General features: G+C 43.7%; 1 protein-coding gene across 3 annotated transcripts in view; it reads left to right on the plus strand.

The window, feature by feature from the left end:
* The window catches only part of KIF26B (kinesin family member 26B), a 508,676-nt gene that overhangs the window by 317,273 nt on the left and 170,214 nt on the right, over positions 1–21,189 (plus strand). Inside the window, exon 1 of one of the 3 annotated variants that reach the window (XM_067030752.1) lies at positions 5,781–6,162. The exons of the other annotated variants lie outside the window; for them this stretch is intronic. Within the exon in view, the coding sequence (XP_066886853.1) occupies positions 6,140–6,162 (23 nt within the window). The 5' untranslated portion in view covers positions 5,781–6,139. Of the gene's footprint in view, positions 1–5,780; positions 6,163–21,189 lie in introns of those variants that run through there. 3 annotated transcript variants of the gene reach the window in all.

Here is a 21,189-nt window from a genome sequence, read left to right on the forward strand (position 1 = left end):
AGGACATGGAAGCAACCTAAGTGTCCATTGACAGATGAATGGATAGAGAAGATGTGGCACATATATACAATGGAATATTACTCAGTCATAAAAAGAAACGAAATTGAGTTATTTGTAGTGAGGTGGATAGACCTAGAGACTGTCATACAGAGTGAAGTAAGTCAGAAAGAGAAAAACAAATACCGTATATAACGCATATATATGGAATCTAAAAAAAAAATGTTACTGATGAACCTAGTGGCTGGGCAGGAATAAAGATGCAGACGTAGAGAATGGACTTGAGGACACGGGGAGGGGGAAGGGTAAGCTGGGGTGAAGTGAGAGTAGCATGGACATATATACATTACCAAATGTAAAACCGATAGCTAGTGGGAAGCAGCCGCATAGCACAGGGAGATCAGCTCGGTGCTTTGTGACCACCTAGAGGGGTGGGATAGGGAGGGTGGGAGGGAGATGCAAGAGGGAGGGGATGTGGGGATATATGTATACGTATAGCTGACTCACTTTGTTATAAAGCAGAAACTAACACACCACTGTAAAGCAATTATACCCCAATAAAGATGTTAAAATAAAGTTGTATGCATATCAACACTAGATAATCATTGTTGAACAAACTTATCTATATAAAATTATATTGTATCTTTACTATTTTAGAATATATTAAAGAGTTGTTTCATTGTCTAATGAACTTCTAATCAAGTAAATAATCCAAAACTGCCCCAAAAAACCCCACTTAACATTAAATAAATAAATAAATAAATAAATAAATAAATAAATAAATAAATAAAATTATACCTGTGGCCTGGGCTGTCCCCATCTCATGATGAGGAGGCTTGGAAAACACAGAGTACAAAAGACTACAGTAGGCTACAAAAGATAATGTAAACTTTAAATATCTTAGATGAACCAATCCTTAACTTCCTACTGGATGATGAACTGCAGAATGATTTAACCTTGGAAAATTAAGCAATAACTCATAATATTGTTTAAAAAAGAAAAGAAAAAGGCTATACCAGCTCCCATGTGCCTGACTGCTCGAAATAGTGAGAGAGTTTTCTCATTAACAGACTTGGGATCCACACTGGTGGACAACTGAAGTTTTGAAGATGGAGAGGATTGTATACAAGGCACTATGTACCACTCTCATTACATATTATAATATTTATTCATTCCTATGTCAAAATGTCTTTTCCAAATAACATGGATCTTGAAAATAATGGCCAAATATAAATATTTGGAAAATGTGTAGACTTGTTGGCACAGCACATCAAGAAACATAAATTACTCTTTAACCATCTCTGCATTGCATCTCCAGAATATATATATGCTTTGTTTCAATATGAGTGTCTTTGAATTATTAAGGATTTTCATATGTTTAGTATTTCCCACATGGTAATTCACAGGTAATTTAGATATGATTCTCTTTTTAGAGTTTTTTTTTCATTGTTTTTAACTATTTGATAACCATTAAACCTTCTTCCTTGCATGTGAATACATACAGTTTTATATAAAATGTGTCACTAGAGTTTTAGCAGCTTGGATTTCTTTTCTCTTCAATCATTTTCATTGGAATAGTATTTTCTTTTAAGAGGGAATAAGGAAGCCACTCTCTCCAGGGCCTACTGCAGAGACAGTGCGGCCTAATTTCTTGTGTCCCTCAAGATAGGCTTAGTCACATACCCGACATACTGTGTTTGGGGCTCAGAATCATACTTAACTGAACGCTGTTTCCTTTACTTTGCTGTCTTAACTCCTTCTGATAGCCCCATAAACTAACAAATTTTCCAAATCCTCTGGGAAACTCTTCTTAATTCCATCATCATTTGTATAGTTCCCTATCTGTCCAATAAACCAGAATTTAGCCTTAAAGTCTTCTGTCTCTTAATCTTTATCTTGGCTGTATATGTGAGTTGATTTGTTTTTCCAAATCAGTGGATGGCCTTAGGTACCTACTATGTTGTTATTCTACTTTTTGGTGTCCTCTGAGGACGGTAGGAGCATCATAGAATGTTACAGGTGGGAGCTGTCTATGGGATCAGATGAACCAATGCTTTTCAAAAAAATATGTGTAACTGTAAAGCTCCAATTTCAAATGAAATCCTCAACGTATAAAACAGATAAAAGCAGAGCTACTCTGGTTGAAGGAGGCTCTGACTTTCCTCGTACCGCCCAGGTGGCGCCAGGGCTCCACAGCCTCTGATTTCCTCTAGATGATGGAACTGAGACCTGGAGATCAAATCAGTTGCCCAGCACTTTGGTGGAAGAATAAGCTGTCATTGGTTTGAAGCTTTGACATCCCTAGAGGAGATGTGTGTGGAGACCGCTGGTAGTAAAGCCCAAACAGAGCACAAGGACACCACTGCTTCACCCTGTGGCCTTGCAGGTTGGGTTATCTGGAGGCCAACATGGAGCTGGACTTGGCCACGAAGGATGTTTACTAGAGATTAAGTCTGTAGAAATGAGGAGGATGATGCAGGATTATATAGAGGAAAATGTCAAACTGGCAAACAGGCCCAACAAAGCCTCCGTCAACCCCACAGGGAAGCTCTGGAGCATAAATGGCCATCTTAGTGACCTGTATTGGACTTAATGGCTGGACCCTTGAACCCCCATCAACCATTGAATGTGGGTCACCCTGGGAAGGCCATACTCTTGGGAAAAGTGGCTTTCTGCAGCTGAGGCAAATCCTAAAAGAGCTGACAGCTGGAGGCTGACTGCCCACAGCTGGGGCAAGAAGACCTCCCTTGAAGAAAGATCTAGAAAGCACACCTCCACATCCAGTACTCATGGCCACTAGTGTTCTGGTGAACACAAGAGATGGTGGAGAGGCAGGTGGTGGCAGCAGCTTTCCCAGCTGTCTGCCAGGCCACTTCAGACTTCTCATTAGAGTCCCAACTCCACAGTACTGAGTATGATGCTTGCTGAATAAATGTTTTGACAAATAGATCAGTCCTTAAGATAGCTTCTCCTTTGTGTTTTAAGATGGAAGCCTTTTAGGATGGAATTCATTTCCATCTCTGTTTCACCAAGTTTAATGACCACATTCACCTGTTGGGGCTTAATTTGGTACAGTGGGAAATGCAGCAGATTATGTGTGGAAAGATCTGGATTCTAGATCTCGTTTTGGAAGTTATTAGCTGTGTCCTGAGAGCAAGCCATTTAACCTTTCTGAGCTGTGATTCCTCATTGTAGATGGGGTCTTGATACCAAACGAAACACTTTAAAAAGTATTCAATAGTATTTAAAATGCCCCTTAGATAGTGATGTACCTCAGAGTTGTTGTGGGCCCTTTTCCTTTAGCACTCCATCCATCCATACATCCATCCATACATCTAACCATGTATTCATTTATCCATTCATTCATTCATTCATTCATTCAATTATTAGTGTCATTCCTAACTTGCAAGTTACAATTCCTCCAAACTTTTTAAGCCAAGTAAATGGGAGATTCTGTTCTCTGCTAATTTAAGTGGTCCTTCTCCAGGAGATTTAGTACAAGCTCTGTTCCCACTTCTTGCATCCCATCTTTGTAAGGACACCTCTTTGCCACCGTTGATTGCAAATGTGACAACTTTCTGAGCCCCAAACACATCAGTTTATCAAAAACCAACTCCACTATATAGTACATCCCACTGGGTTCACCTCACTCTGGTGCTTTCTTTGCTTTTTTTGTCCTGTTAACCTCCTTTTTAGGTTAGCACTTGGCAATATTTTCTCTTCATGATTCATTAAGGCCTAACTTTCTGACTAAATCCCAGATGTTATGACTTATTTAAAATTTTTTCTTTATTGTTAAGTGTATCATGCCTACAAAATAATATGTGAAACGTATTAAAGACCAATAGAGCAAACATCTATGTAACAACCACCCAGGTTAAGAAATACTCTTATGATATATTCAGCCACTTAATTAATGCACATTTATTGGGTACCTACTTTGTATCCAAAATTTGGGGATGTATAACAGTGATTGAGAGATCATCGGTCTCCATAAAACAACTCACCACCATCTACTAGGGAAGAAAGAGAGAGGCTTATAAATAATTGCAATGTATCAAGGTACTTGCAATAAGAAATACAAACAACATGTGATTGGGACCATTACCTACACCTGAGAGAGACAGAAAGGCTTCTAAGAGGATGCGGCTTTGGACTAGGCTTGAAGGGACGGTTTGTCTGGGGATGAAGAGAATTCTAGGCAAAGGTAACAGCGGTGTAGTCTCAGAGCTGTGAAAAGCATGGCACATCTTGAAAGTGGCAAGTCAGTCCTTCTCATAACTCCCATTTTGTTTCTGTGACACTGCTCTCTCCTGGTTCCCCCCTTACCACTCCAGCCACGCATTTTCAGTTTGTGTTGTCACCCACCCTCCATCAGTGTCGGTGTTCTCACAGGTGTCCCGTTTGGATTTCTTCTCTTTTCATTCACTCATTTACTCACTCCACACTGATGAAGAAATGAGTCTTCAGAAAGTCCAGCCGGCATCAGAATCATAAGATGCAGATTCCGGTCCCCAGCCACTCAATCAGACTCTTTGGGGTAGGTCCCAGGATCTGCAGTTTAATGCTGTCACCAGCTATTTCTAATGCAGATGATCGGGACACTTGGAGAAACACGGTGAAGGGATTCCTTGTATGGAGAGAGGAGTGTTGTAGAGAACATTCAGGAATTGGTCAGAGGTGGTCTTGTGCTGTCTACCTTCAGGCTTATTTTCCAGCCAGCCAGCGCCTTCCTCGCGTTAACCTGCCTGCTTCAGATCCTCTCTTCCTGTTGCTTCTTCCTCCTCATACGCCTCCACCTGTTCCTGGCCATCTGCAGAGCCCCGTGTGTGTGTGTCACAGCCCTGCTCTATGCCACTGCCTCCCTCGGGCACAGTCTGTGTCTGGGCTCTGTCTGCGGAGTGCCCCAAACAAAGGAGCACGGCACACAAAGTTGACAGTCACACTGAAAGCCTCTGCCTAGCCTCCTACCCTCTTCCTTTTGGGGGCTTCTTTCCTGAGGCAGGAAAAAAGAAACAGGAACCCCCCCTAAAAACCTAGGGAAGGCGGGATCAGGGATAGCATCAGAGGCAAAGGGCACTGTTGGTCTGATTTGCACTTCCATCACTGAGAGCATTTGAATAGTTTTTTGTGTGTGTGTGGTACGCGGGCCTCTCACTGTTGTGGCCTCTCCCGTTTCGGAGCACAGGCTCCGGACGCGCAGGCTCAGCGGCCATGGCTCACGGGCCCAGCCGCTCCGCCGCATGTGGGATCCTCCCGGACCGGGGCACGAACTCGCGTCCCCTGCATCGGCAGGCGGACTCTCAACCACTGCACCACCAGGGAAGCCCTTGAATAGTTTTAAGACATGTAAACTGTGAGAGTAGACATTTTCACTGAAATACATGAATGTAGATATTAGTCTCATGGGGATGTACGCCTGCATCTGTTTGTCTACAAGTGTTTACTTGCAGAGTCACACACATATCCAGAACCTTGGTTCTCTTGGCTTTGTCTGCACCAAATGAGTATATGGATGTATAATTAAAGATTTTAAACACTTGATTTTGATAGTCTGTTTTGCAGCGGCTGTGCTCAGAAAATTCCTCAGCTACTGTGTGTTAATGAGAGTTCTAGCAAGTGTTTCTCTGCTGCTTTCTTTTCGTAAAGCTCCTCTCTTTCCTCTCTCTCTCCCCCGCCTCCCTCCCTGCCTGACTCCGCTCTTTCCCTCCCTCTCTCTCTCTCTCTCTGAGATAGCAGACAAGAGAGAAACTGGAGCAGCTTCCCCTGAGAAGCGTGCTTGTGTGTGCGGATTGGCAGGATCCCATGAGTTCCTCTTCCATCAATGCAGTGTTCTTGGAGGGAAATGCAATGTTGGAGCAGGGGCTGAGCTGGACCAGGAAGGTGGCTGGAAGCTCAGGGAGACTGGGATCCTGGTTTAGCCAAAGGCTGGAATCACAGGAATGTTTCACCAGGGTCTGCTCTGAGAATTCCCAGACCCCCATGGATTTTAGAATTTCCCAGCCTTTTCTCCTTCACCTTCGCACTCTCTTACTTCCTCCTGAGATGGCCCCAGATCTGCAAGAGACATTTGAGAGAAGCTATTTATTAGCAGATGTGAAGAAATGGATTCTGCACTTGATTATTTAGCCATGATTTATCAATGATGATGGATTGGAAAGCGGTGTAAGTAACAGTTATATGTGTACCTGTAGTTAGATGGTCTGCTTTAGTTGCTTTTTTTTTTTTTTTCTTTAACTTTTCTGGTGAATTTCCTTTTGACAAAAGTGAAAATAAAATGTATAAAGTATAGAGAAGTTAGAAGTTAGGAGGGTCCAGATTATATGAGCTTTCTCCTTTTTCAGTTGACTTGCAGAATACATCAGCTATATCAAATGAGACACACAAACTACCTACAGAGAATCTGCAGACATCCCCTGCAGGATGAGGCTAAAACAAGAAATAAATGAACCGGGGATTTGAACTGACAATCATTGCTATAATCAGACTTATTCAGAGGTGCTAAGAAATTTGACATTGGCTCATTTTAGAATCAGAGACAGAACTGACATGTGCTCTCTTCACAAGATCTTAAAAATGAAGTTAGCCTGTGGCTTTTGGAACAAGGTTCTTTCTGGCTACATAAATATGAGATGGATTTTTTTCCCCTAATGTTGTTCAGTGTTGACTATATTTACCTTCCATTTCAGCTTTTCTCGAGACAGAACACCTCCCATTCGAGAACGTAATGTCTGGTCACCCTAGGGCTGTATGACACTGGCATTCTGAAAGCTAGTCATTGCCAGTCAATGCCAGTCAGAGGATTTTCCATCTTTCTGTGCTAGGGCTTGATTTAAGCACTTAATTTCTAGTATTTGGTGTGGGCAGAGCAAGAAACAACAAGTAACTCGAAGACCAAAATCAGGTCATGTCACAGGAGAAAGGAATAGCTATCTAAAAGATTAGAAATTGGAATTAAAGAATATGATTTGCCTTTTTTTCGAAATTTGAAATGAGGTTAATTTTGTATTGAAAGAGTAACAAACTTTTTTGATTTAAGAAAAAAAGCACTTCAAAGGGAACTTTTAATATCATAAATCACTTAGGTAAGAACATATTTTTTTATGACCCGTTGCAACGTTTTGTTTTAGAGTCTATACAGCAGTGTTATTACAAATATGTCTGGCTGAAAACTTGCTTAAATTATTTGGAAGTGGGATTTCTAACACGGACACTGTAATGAGCTTTTCTGAGTGATCTTTGCCTTTCTCTCTCGTCACATCCATACCCCAGGCAGGGCTGTTGCCCTTCCCACCCACTCATATCCCCCCTGCCTTCCCTCTGAGTCTTGGAACATCATGAAAGACCCTTCTAAAGATTCCCTTTAGCACTCCCTGCCCAGCTCTGGACAGAGGGTGTACTGTAATGCAACACACAGGGCTGCCAAATTTGGAATTGAATGAGCTCAGTTGATTCCTGAATATTAAATCAGTTCTGTGAGCCATTGAATGAGATCATATCTTACAAAGCTGACCCCAAAGTGTTCCTAACTTTATTGATTGGCATTTAACATTCTTCAAGGGCTGCAGCACTGGGCACCTGAGGGGACCAGCCTAAAGCCAAACAAAATCCCCAAACTCTCTCGGATTCCTGCTGGTCAAATATACCTAGAGCCACGCCTTTTAAAATATGTCCTTTGTTGTCAAGGGAAATCTGAGACAGAAAACACATGTTGGCAGTGTCACGTGGGTGCTGCTGCACATGAAGTGGCTGTATCACAAGGGGGAAATGCTTTCGATCTTGTGCTGTTTTGTTTTGGTTTCTTGTTTATATGGATTCTGTCAGACTCGAGCATCTGGAAGAGATTTGGAGGGGACTGAAAAACCTAAAGCAAAACATGCAGGGAAAAGGGAAATAATGTGAAAGCATAGTCAGCCTAGAAATGGACTCATTACCCAAATTCCATTTCCCATCCTTGGTTTTGGTTTCCTGTTAAAGCAGACACCGATCATAGCCTTCCTGGATTCAGGGAGATAGAAATTCTTTCATACTGCTTTTAGATTTTGAGCAAAGGAGGGCGATCTCTCCAGAAACAGAAAAGCCAATGAGAAACAATCTTTTACGTGTCTGCTCACTTAGAGGCAGCAGCTACCCTCCCCGTCCCCATCCCCGCTCCTGCCCAGCCCAGGCTCTCTGTGCCTCAGAAATGTCCCCTGGAACCTCAATGTGTGTCCTATTAAGACAAAAAAAGATCAACTGCCAAGGGCAGGGTTTCGTGGAGGGTGAGAGTGACTTTTAGTGGTGAGGGAGCAAGGGGGCCGGTAATGCTCACACCTGCAAACAGTCTTTTTCTTTTTTTGCGGTACGCGGGCCTCTCACTGTTGTGGCCTCTCCCGTTGCGGAGCACAGACTCCAGACGCGCAGGTGCAGCGGCCATGGCTCACGGGCCCAGCCGCTCCGCGGCACGTGGGATCTTCCCGGACCGGGGCACGAACCCGTGTCCCCTGTATCGGCAGGCGGACTCGCAACCAGTGCGCCACCAGGGAAGCCCTGCGAACAGTCTTTGAGAGAGGCAGCTGATTGGCATCAGTAGAACTGCTGAGCAGTTAAAAAACTACTGGAAGTCGAGGTGAGAGAAAGAGGAGAAAGAAAGGGAAGGAGGAGGGTTGTCTCTGAGGAGTTTCAGGCAAAGTTCTGTTGAGTACCCAAAAGGTCTAAATAACGCCCCATGGTTATAAGGTAGTCTTGAACTGATCGATGCCTTGCAGATGGAACGGAACCTTCATTGTGGCCCAAGGTTCTGCTGAAAAGCTTTGCTGGAGACGCGCTGCCTGTTCTCTCGCTCTGCTCAGCGGCCCCTTCTCTGACAGCGTGCAGCTCTGGATCCCCATCTTCCCCCGAGACTGCTTCTGCTGTATGAGTGGGAGCTTAAGGAAGGTTCTAAAACCAAGGAGGGTCCTCAGATCTGTCACTGAGGAAAAGAACTTCCATTAGGGTTCTCTTCACTCTTCTTAGCAGACAGCTCGCCTGGGTCTAGTTTGTGCCTTTGGTCTGCACTGATGCGCCTTAGCTTTACACCTGTCACAGTTCTTCTCGCCTGTGAGCTCACTCCTCCCGGGTCTCGCCTGTACTGCAGGGAGTGCCTCACGTTCCTGGGGCATTTTGCTGCACAGCCACGGCCTGTTGACACATCGTGCCCATTTTTAACCTCCTTTGCCCACCTGCTCCCTTGGAGAGACTGCAGGGGAGGCATGTGTCTGCAGTAAATGTGGAGAAGGAATCTGCCGGGTGAAAAATGTCTCTGCAAGCTTTCCTAGTAGGAGGAAGGACTTGTCTTCTGTCTCTGCCTTCCTCTAGGAGTCCACGGAAGGGCTGCTGCTGGATTACAGCTAAATTCAGCAGAACCCACAGTTACTCTGCACATTTGAGCTATTGGCCAGTAAATCACTTAGCATCTCTAAGCTTCTCTTCTTTGCCTCAGTAAAATGCACGCACAGCTTACCTCCTCAGGTTTTGCGAGAGTTAAATGATGATACGTGGTGCTTAGCACAGTGCCTGGTCATGTCCTTGGGAGGACGCCGTCCTCGTGTTCTGCTGGTAGCCGTGGGCCTGTCGGCCAGACACTTTCAACAGAGGACCCACGTCCTAACAGATGGGGATGCTGAGGAAGACAGTGTGATAGGACAGAAAGAGAACCGGGTAGGAGTCAAGACCTGGGTGTTTTAGCCCCAGCTCTGTTAGTAATCGCCATGTGGCCTTGAGGAAGGTATCACCCCTTCTCCGTGGTCCGGCCCTACTGAAACACTTCCCTGTCCCTAAACAGGTTACTCTGTCACTCACCATGCCTCAATGCATGCTGGTCCCTCAGGCAGCTGTCCTCCCCCCACTCCTGCTCTTGGCTAATTCCTTTCTTCTCTTTCCTCTATGAGATCTACCCCGAACCCCTGTGCCGGATCAGGGCCCCCCCCACTGCAATTCCAAGGCACTCCCATCGGCAAGGCTTCACCTCCCCTGCCTTGTTCACTGCACTGTAACCACCTCTCTCCGAAGCTGTGCATTTGGTGTCAAGAACAGGGTGCTGCTCCATAAACACTTGCAGAATGGATGCGTGAGTAAAAGAAGGATGAGTGAAGGGTCCCTGCTGTCACCGTCGTAGGTCTCGAGTGAAGAAAAGAATGAAAGAATGTATGTGAAAGGCTTTGATGAGGAGAGACGGCCTTTAGTTTTAAGTTTGCAGGAGGCACAGTGCACCTTTAGTACTGGGATTTTAAGTTGGTTTCTCATACTAGGATGCATAAGTTTTAGTGAAACAAAAAAGCATTCTTTTTCGGTACTGTCCTCGTAGTACGGACCCATTCTTTGTCATAGAAACAGGACAAGCTTTATGTGGGCCAGAGGCTCTGATGTTTGAAACTTTGAGCAACCGAACTTCTCATTCCACAGGGAGAGATAAGGCTCTGAAAGCCCAAGCCCCTGGGGGGCAGCCCTGTGTGGCTTCACTCTCCAGGGCATGAGTGGGCGGGGCAGGTCCCAGCCGGCTGCCCGGAGGACGAAGGAGGGAAATGGGGTTCTCAGAGCAGAGATGGGGAGCCAGGAAGAAAAGGGGTCCTGGGGCACAGAAAATCAACATCGTCTGCTTCCTCAGCTTCATCACGGAGGCAGTTCAGGCAAGGAAAGAGCAGGGACTCTGGAGTCCGACAAACCTGCGTTTGGATCCCAGCCTCATATGTGGGTCTTTGCTGCATTTCATGAGCCCTCTCGCGCTGGAGGTTATGGTTTCCCAGAGCAATGCTTGAACTCTGGGCCGTGATAAAACAGCTCTTCCTTGGTGTTAGGTCTGTTTTTCCTTCAGAAAATGTTTTTTTTTTATTGCATGAAGAAGAGAAAGCACGTTTAACAGGAAGAGTCGTTCCCAATGGCCAGTCCTGATCTTACAGCCAGAGCCGTAAGATGGCCAGAGATGACATGAGATCATGTCCATGAGTATGCTTTGTTAACAGACAAGTCTGTAGGGATGTATATATTCATATATATATATGGAAAAGCCCCACTGCAGCTGCCTTTGCCATTAGAATGAGTGCACTGTGGATCTATTATTCACCTCTTCAGGTCCAGCCCAGGAGTTGTGTAGGCTTATTTTTCCCTTTCCTCAGACCCTTGATGTCTCCACAAATGAGCCACCTGCTGTATCTTGGTGTGAGGGCGGAGATGTGGGGTAAAGTAATGAGCCTGCAAGGCCTTCCTATGCTTATTGGCTGCTCTAAAGGGAAGTTGAGGGATACTGCGAAGCCACAAATCTGAGATGTCAGCTCATAAATATGTAAGCTCCTTGCTTAGGTAATAAGCTCCTTGACAGCCAAAACTGTCATTTGCACAATCTAGTCAGCTGAACACAAAGTTCCAGTTGCCAGCCTGTCCCTAGATACTGGGGACTGAAAGCTGGTGAGTGGAGAGTGGGGAGGGAGTCTGGGCGGATGGCTGCCCGCCATGGCTGCTGTCCTCACCCCCCGCCCCACCATCGGGAGCTTTGTCTCTGGGTATTTTGATTACTAAGTGTGGGGAAGAATTCTGCACTTGGGATAGGAAGAGGGTTCAATGTATAAATGGGGACAGGAGAAATAGTTGCCAGCATTTAGTTTTTGGCAGCTGTGACTGAATCTGTCCAAATTTCAATCTCTGTTGTATTATGTTTCAAACTCTACTGGGAGTTTTAATAAAAATCAAATCAGTAGTTTATGCTATGTATATCTCATTTTAAAATATAGGCCTACAGTTCAGATTCAGGCCGGGAAAAGCAGCTATTCGGTACACAAACATTTACTGAGCGCCTAATAGGTTGTAAGCACTTTGTAAGTTTGGGGGATTCAAAAGTGGATCAAGGAGAGGTATGGTTAGGACACATTAATTCTAGTGTACTACACCATATGATAAGCCACAGAGTAGCTCTATCGGCAAAATATGATCAGAACATATGGAAGAAAAGGATAAATTCTCCTTTCGGCGGTGGGGAAGGAGTCCCAGGCATTAGAACTGCGTCTAGAAGGATGAGTAGGGAGGTGGCAGGGCGGGGAGGGCATTTTAGACAGGAATTGGCTGGAGTCTCTGTTTATACACAGAAGCATGAAAGTGCATGGGTGTCATGAAATGATCTTCATATTACATGGTTAAAACAAAATCGTTTTTGGAGTCTCAAAATAGGCAGTGATTAGTAATAGATCCCGTTAAATAGGGATTATAATGATGATGAATTAACAACTGGTATCAGACAAGATTCGAAATCACATCACATTTTCACAGCTGATTGGAAACAGTAGAACATGAGTCAAGTAGTATTTATACAAGGGAGAGGATGTATAGGAATGGCCGCACCCTGTGTTTAGAACCTTGGTTCTGTGGCTGAGTGGGTGGGTGGTCTCAGACTACTGGTTAACTCATGATATCTGTGTATCCATTTCTAAAAATCATTGCTTGAAAAGGAAGAGCTGCTCAGGAGAGAGAACAGGAGATTGAGTCCAAACAACTTGAATTCACTTGAAAAGTCAGAAAAAGTCACTGGGAAAGTATCTACATTAAAAGTACAGGATTACCTTTCAGGTAATTCAAAGTCTTTTTACAGTTGTAGTAAGCAGCCTGCCTGTTAACCAGTTACTCTACTAATAAGGTACAGGCCCCAAATTCATGGTAGTGGGAAAGATACTAATGAGCCTTCTAAAACCCCAAAGAAGGGTGCGGTAATGTTTTAGACGCTTTTAATAGCAAGTCAAAGCATCAGAGTGGTTACAGAAGCATTTTAGCATTGGGAGAGCCCTTAGGGATCATGTGTTTTGTTGGCTTTGAAATCTTTGAAGAATGGTGTTTTGGAAAAGGAAACTATGCGAAGTGTCTGGGAGCAGAGTTAGTGAGAACCACCGAACTCTGACGTACTCACTCTTGGGTCCACATATGCATTCATTCTTTCATTCACAAATGTTCATAACACCCTTGCAACATGGAGGATAAATATTTGGATAAGATACCGGCTATACCCTCCAGGAGCTTACAGCTTCGTAAGGAGGTAAGACATGGATGTAAAGAATACAAATGGGAAGTTATTTTTTAAATAAAATGAAAGGGAGCTATTAAAGTTCAGAAGACGGAAACTTATTTCCAAGTAAAATGGATGACTGTGCCCTGAAATAGAGAATTTGCTCTATTAACTCAGACTTCCTCACATTTGTTTTATTTAAGAAGTTTTGAGCATTCAATAAGGGGGAAAATTTAGATAAAATTAAGTGTTTGACTTCAGTATATTTTTTTTCTGGGGAAATGCAGAGCAGGATTAAAATTGAATTGTTGAATGGTCATTTATTGACAGCCTAATAAGAACATATTATTCAAGTACAAGAAAATTATTGATTTAATTACCTTGAAAATATGATTGTGATGAATATCTATTTTTCTAAAAAAATCAAAGATTCATCCGTTAGTTAGCTAGCAATAAATGTGAGCAGTATTTAAAGGCATCTGGCCTCAGGAGAACTACCCCAGGGATAAGCCAAGGAAATGTGGACTTTGAGCCCCCTCTGGAGGAAAGAGAGAGAGCCCTCCCCTGTTGGTCTGGCAGCAAATGGTTCCTTTTCTAAAAGTCAGAAATGGAAAAAAGAAATATCTAATCAAATGACTTTGGAATTAACCTTATGAAACAGAAGTCTACAACCTTTAACTCATGAGAACCCAGTGAGGATATTTGTATCAACAGGCAACTTCAGAAACATCCCTCCCCCAAAGGCTTACTACAACAAATGCTGGACACAGACTAATGATGAACACAATAATTATTAGTTTTATGAACATGATAGCTTGCAAAATCCCATACCACAAAATGTTTTACGGATTATCATCATTTAAGAAGCAAGCAAAATGTAAAAACAAACCCCCCAAAGTCTATTTATTCATTCATTCGTTCTACAGTGTTTATTGAGTACCTACTGTGTACCAGGCACCATTACTGGCAAGAAATGAAATAAACAAAAGCCCTGCACGAAACTTACGTGGGAGCAGGAGATAATTAAGCACCAGCTCTGACCATATGCGCTTCCTTAGGGAACACAGCAGGATGAGTGAGGGTGTGGGTATGGAGTCAAAGAAGCAAAGATACTGGTGAATCTGGGAATTCTCAGGTTAGACTGTGCCAGTCTTTAAAAAGAAATAGATAGAACCTTATTTTAGTTCCCCTAAAAATAAAAATAATCACCTTTCCCACAGATGATGAAGAACCTGTTAATGTAACCTGACAAGCTTGTTTTGGAAGATATTTAGAAATGTAAATATATCAAAATATGCCCCAATGCATAGCCTTGCAAAACCTCTGGGCTGGAGAAATCCTTAAATATAAATTTAATTAAATACCAATTTAATTAATTGGTCTCCACCTAGACCAATGTTTCCAAACTTTTCTATTGGGAAGCATGTGAGGACCACAGGACTGCCCTATCAGGAAGACAGGAAGCCAGACTTTCTTCTTTAGGTCATTAACTTTGGGCCACCTCTGTCCATCCATCCATCCATGCACTTATCCATCCATCTATCTGTCCATCCATCCACCCATCCATCCTTACATACATGTTTATGGAATGCTCACTATGGACTAGGCAATGTTGGGAACACAATTGTAGAAAAGACAGACATGGCCCCTGACTTTATGGAACTTTTAGTATTATGAGGAAGACACAGTAATCACAGCCAATTGTAAAAAGCAGTATGGCAAGTCATGCTTTTGGTCCAGTCCTCATCTTGACTGGGGACCACGCTGGCAGGTGCTTGGCTGGTGTGAGAGACATGGCAGTCTGGTTCTATCAGCCTTTGTGCAGCAGAGACAACTTATTTCCAGTGCATTAAGGAAAATGATACTGTCTACACCCAGTTTAAATTGTGGGCCAGTTTAAACAACTGTGTTAGTTTGCTTAACACAGTATTTTGGTTTTGCATATGTATGGATTTTTTTCTAAGTGTGCCCAGGACACTGCCTTATGTATCTTGGTGAGGGTGAAAATTGGTTGTCCTGCCCCGGTCGTTCTGTCACATGGTTGATATAAGAATCTAGTTCCAGGGCTTCCCTGGTGGTGCAGTGGTTGGGAGTCTGCCTGCCGTTGCAGGGGACACGGGTTCGGGCCCCGGTCTGGGAGGATCCCACATGCCGCGGAGCAGCTAAGCCCGTGAGCCACAACTACTGAGCCTGCGCGTCTGGAGCCTGTGCTCCGCAGAGGGAGACGCCGCTGCAGTGAGAGGCCCGCGCACCGCGATGAAGAGTGGCCCCCACTCGCCGCAACTGGAGAAAGCCCCCGCACAGAAACGAAGACCCAACACAGCCATAAATAAATAAATAAATTTTAAAAGAATCTAGTTTCAGCTGGTGGTTTTCAGGCCAAAGCAACTGCACTGATGGAGATTTCCCTGACATCTGATTTAAGGTTGTAGAAGACCCCGATTTATCGACTGACATTGCCCTCTTTTCTGACCTTTCTTTGCTATAAAGAAGGCCCTCCCAGCCAACAGCACAACCAAAACTTCCATTCAAGATGCCCAGGACTTGAACACATCAGATTCAGTATCATAGAGTCAGTTGCATTAAGCCCTGGTGGGCCGTGTTCTGAGTTGACTCAGAATGTAGCAGGGCTTAAAGCTAAGGCATCTCTTTTACCTTGCTTCTTATGATTTATATTTTAAGAAGCTTATGGGAAAGAATCTCTACGAAGAAACATTTAGATATAGCTTTCATATTAATATTTTATTATAATAATAATTGTAGCAAGCAGACATTTACTGGGTGTTCACTATGGGCCAGGAATTGTTTGAAGACATATGTTCTAAGAATATGTATACTCATTTAAATCTCACAACAACCCCACAAGGTGGCCACTCTTGCATCCTGTTTTACAGCTGAGGAAGCTGTGGCACAGGAAGGTCAAGGAACTTGAAGAAAGTTGCAGAGCTATGAGTGTCAGCCAGAAGATTTGAACCCAGCCAACTTGGCTCCACAATCTGTACTCTGGACTGTTTTCTCCTTTCTGCCTCTTGAGGGAACTCTGAAATACTAGAGTACTTAATGTTAAATCAATGTTTGTTGGAGCATGTATTGAATCACACGACTTCCTTTACATAAGTCTTTTCTCCACCCAGAGACTCTTTGAGGCCTGTTTAAATCATAGGCATGAAAGAGCCTGGAATGTTGTAATATGTGTTAGTAAGTTGAGATAGTACTTTAAACTTACATGGGTGCTTAATGTAATCATGCTCCAAATTCTGCAAAAATGGTGATCATTTAACTTAGGATTCTAATAACTAAGAGTAACCACAGCATAAAAAATTTAACTTTACCCATTTTAAATTCCCCCTACCTAAAAATAATAGGCCCACTAAAGTAAACAATAGTTAAACGTGCAGTTTGACGTGGCTCAGGTTTCTTTACGGAGTTAACCAGGAAATTTGAACTAAATCCTTGTATTTGGACACATTTCTCTATTGCCTACAATTTATTTCAAAATATTTTTGTACCAGTTTAATTGTTTGATAATTGTTTTCAAAAATACTTTTTTAAACTACAAGACAAAAAAGTAACTATGAAGAATGTAATAAAGACTTTAGCTGAGAGAGATGTGAAGTACTTGGGAGGAATCCACTGCATAATCTTTTTTATTATTCTATATTATTTAATTTCATTATTATTCTTCCTGCCTTCTCCCTCCCTACCCATGCTCCATACACATACATGTACACATACACACATGCACACGCACACACACACGCGTGCATGTCCAGACCCCAACAATCCCAGGCACGGTGTTAGAGAGAATAAGTGCAATAGTGGAATGGGAGCGGTGGAGAGCATCCGTTCTTAATGGTCGAGTCCACGTCCTGGCAGTGGAGATGGGCATCCAGTCCTGCTTCCTGTTCCCTTCCCAGGCTACTTCATAGCATAACTGCCTTGCTTGTGCAGAAATAATCAAATAAGCAAGTACATGTATCAAAAAGTAAAGCATAGGTCTTTGTTAGCAGCTTTGATGCAAAGTCACAAAAAGAATTGCCCTTATAGTTTTGTTGATTTTTTTTTTTTGGTGCTGAACCCCAGGAACGAACCAGCCCCTATAGTCCTTTTTGGTTTTTTTAATATCTAAACAAAATTTTTACTGTGGTAAAGTACACATAACCTTACCCATCCTAACCAGCTTTAAGTGTGCAGTTCAGTCATATTAAGTCCATTCACATTGTTGTGCAACGTCATCACCATCCATCTCCAGAACTCTTTACCTTGCAAACCTGAAACTCTAGGCATGAAATTGTAACTCCCCATTCCCTGCTTCCCTCAATCCCTGGCAATCACCATTCTGCTTTCTGTCTCTATGACTTTGACTACTCTAGGTATCATATACAAGAGGAATTATACAGTATTTGTCTTTTTGTGCCTGACTTCTTTCCCTATGCATAATGTCCTTAAGGTTCATCCATGTTGTAGCACATGTCAGAATTTCCTTCCTTTTTGCCACCCCCTATAGTCTTAATAGGCCATGATTGCTATAGATCCTTCCTACTTTCACAAGTTGTTCTGCTGTGGAGCAATCTCTCATCTAGGCTGTCTGCTCTCGACTTTATTGAAAACAGAAGCTGCCTCCTTTCCTCTGCTTCACAGCCTTTGAGTGTGCCTATGAGGAGTGCCCTCTATTGCAGTGTGCTGTTGCCATGTTTTTCATGGATCTGCACAGACTCCCTCCCAAGTGACCTGCCAGTAAAGTAAATAGGAGAGGCGGGGGTGTGAGCTTCTACCTCTCTCCCTCTAGTGGGGCTGCTGAGGTACCGACAGTCTAAAAGATTGCCCTGGATCTGGGGCTGCCTGGCCTTGCAATAGAGGGCATGGGGGCAGGCATTCTGAGCCACTGCTGTGTCTGGTTCATATTTTTTTAATGCAGAGACCCCTTACAAATTGTTCTTGGAACAACTTACTTAATGATTTCCTCAGATTTCAACTATACTAAATAATTTGTTAAATAAAAAGAAATATTGATATTAAGGGGGAAAAAAGAAACGACTTCCATTAGCAAACAAAACTTCCATTTAAATTTAATTAACCAAGAAGCCCCCAAACCACAGAGTGTGTCACCCATCATTGACAATTAATTAGCTTTGCTCTGAGAGAGCTACAGGTATTGAGCAAAGAGTTATGGATTAAAGGCTTTGTTTTCTTTGCAAACGCTGTCCATTTCTAGCCATCACACCTTGATAGCAGCTCTCTGCTTCAGGCAGCAAATTATATCTGAAGTATGTAATTTCATGTCAGTTTTTAATTTTACATGACCAAAACATGGGAAAAATGAGAATAAAGCACTGTTTCTTTGAAAATAAAGACATTAAAAGTGAACAACACAACTGCTTTTCAGTTTCTTATGCTTTTCAAGATAATTTTCTACCAAACAGCTAAGGAAGATAAATATTAAGGAAAACTAGGGAATTAGTGGTTACCCTTGGCTTTTAAATGGGCTCTCTGTTTATGGTAGATCATGCAGTTTCTTCCTTTGAACATTACATTAGCATATGTATAAATGATTTAACTAGAAACTACTGGCGTTAGCATCTAAAAGGCCACATGATGTAATGAAAAGAACATTAGATTCTTGAAATCAAATTATCTAGAATATACGTATTCCTTGAAGGAATCATAATTTTACTTGGCTATTTCTTGCAATGTAGTAGATATCCATACATATATTATGGACAGTTGTTTCTCTGCAGAAAAATCAGACACTGGCATTCCACAAGGAATGGGATTTAATTAGCCTATGCTTGTCTTTTTCTCTGTCTTTATTTATAAGCACTGAAATAGCTAGATTGTAGATACATAGTTTTTATCAATTCCATTCAAGAAGACCAGCCAATTCTTTTTTTTTTTACGGTACGCGGGCCTCTCACTGCTGTGGCCTCTCCCGCCGCGGAGCACAGGCTCCGGACACGCAGGCCCAGCGGCCATGGCTCACGGGCCCAGCTGCTCGGCAGCACATGGAATCCTCCCGGACCGGGGCACAAAGCCGTGTCCCCTGCATCGGCAGGCGGACTCCCAACCACCGCGCCACCAGGGAAGCCCGACCAGCCAATTCTTAATTATTTATGTTCATGAAGACAGCAGTACTAGCAATTAACTACAGAAAACCCGAACCAACTTTTTGGGGATGGATTTTTAAACTTACAATTTCACTGACTTGGGTCTGGTGGCCCAGGTGTTTACTGTTCTTTTTTTAAAAAACTTTATTTATTTATTTTTGGCTGTGTTGGGTCTCCGTTGCTGTGCCCGGGCTTTCTCTAGTTGAGGAGAGCAGGGGCTACTCTTCGTTGCAGTGCACGGGCTTCTCATTGTGGTGGCTTCTCTTGTTGCGGAGCACGGGCTCTAGACGCACGAGCTTCAGTAGTTGTGGCTCGCGGGCTCTAGAGCGCAGGCTCAGTAGTTGTGGTGCACAGGCCTAGTTGCTCCATGGCATGTGGGATCTTCCCGGACCAGGGCTCGAACCCGTGTCCCCTTCATTGGCAGGTGGATTCTTAAACACTGCGCCACCAGAGCAGCCCTACAGTTCTTTTAATTTATTCACTGAGACCAATTTGCAAAGGTCTGGCTCTGGAGGAGGTTGGAAGAGCCCTGGTTTCCCTGATACTAAGCAGGCTCAGGTTGGGCAGATCAGGCCAGGGACCTAAAGTTCTGCAGCAGGGAGCATCTGGTCAGAAGGGACTGATGGCTAGATGGTCAGTTGGCACAGGGAAAGGTGCATGAGGACCTTAGTACAAATAAGGAAGAAAGACAAGGAGGTCCATCCAGGCTGGGGCAGAAGGCTTCTAAGCTGAAGTTAAGTGGGCAAGCAGAAGCCAAGATGCAGGCGATCAGGAAGCCAGGTTAGGAGTATGGGAAGACCAAGACCAGGGTTTGGCACAGGCTATATAGCAGGATCAGGAGCGGGGAGAATTGGAGCACAGCTGGGGCTGAGTCCTCAAATCAGGTGCCTGGCCACTGTCACCAGGTCAGACAGCAGGCAAGGCTGTGTCTCACTGAGATGGGGCTGTGTGCTTGCCCTGTGCTTTACCCTCACGTGGCCTTATCCATGGCATCTGTAGTCAACACCCTTCAAGCAGATTGCCCTGGAGGTGCACCTCCAGACTTCTGTGCCCGTCTCCTTTTTCCCTACTCAGTAAAGTTCTTAGGAGTGTTGAAGTTGGAGTCTACCGCGCCAGATCAGCAGGCAGGAAGAAAGTGTAGCCTTGCGTGTCTGCGTGGAGACAAGTAATGAAATAAAGAAGCTAACAGCTATGGAGTCACGAGCTGAAGTGTATGTCACATGGCATTAAAGGCAGCTTACAAATCAGCAGTGTGTTCCTTTAGACGTTTTTATTACACATCAAATGAGAGTAAGTTTTGGTTTATTTGATCCTCCCGTGTCCTTGAAAGAGTGGGGTGCTCTCTCTTAAAATATGAAAGATTGATGAGGCCTGAAGCAAGTTGCATTTTTCTGAGGTCACTGATTCTCAGAGACAGAGCTTCCCTGTTTCTGACGTGTTTTCCTCTAGGGCTTGACCAGAGCTGGTTGTCTCAGCAGTGTTCGGGTCTGACTTACTAGGTTTGCTGGACACACAGAAATAGAAAAAGAAGGCCCACATGTCCTCAGGCTGCCAAAAGAGTGCAGCCCCAACTTGTCAAGTTCTGGATGAGATTAAGTTCGTTAGGAGTTCGTTGGGAACCTCCTCTTGGACCCTGGAACCTAGCCTCCTGCAGATGGCTATTATTGGCCATTAGTGAAGGTGCCCCCTCAAAGCCCCTGTCACATGAAATATTAAAGGAAGCTGCCAAGATCAGCCGCGATGTCTGGTATCCCACTGTCATGCGGCCCGAGGTGAGCAGAGCTTGGGAGACCACAGAGTACTGAGCAGCTGCTGTATAATGAGCTGAAAGGGCTTAACCCCTGGCAAGACAAGTGGAAGAGTCTTTCTTAAAATGCTCCAAATCCCAGTGGACACTGAGGAAACTTACCTGAGCCCTGAGAAACCAGAGCATCAAAGAGATGGAGACAAAGGGCCTTGGCAGGTCATAGATTCTGCCACTGACACAGTGTTTATTTAGTGTTTCTAAAATCCAGATTTCCACAGCCAGGAAATAACAAATTCATGCTTTGTACTCTTGTTTAGCCTTCCATGACAATGGCTAAT

The sequence above is a fragment of the Kogia breviceps genome, chromosome 1 (assembly GCF_026419965.1).
Source record: "Kogia breviceps isolate mKogBre1 chromosome 1, mKogBre1 haplotype 1, whole genome shotgun sequence".
In the NCBI taxonomy this organism is placed as follows: domain Eukaryota; kingdom Metazoa; phylum Chordata; class Mammalia; order Artiodactyla; family Physeteridae; genus Kogia; species Kogia breviceps.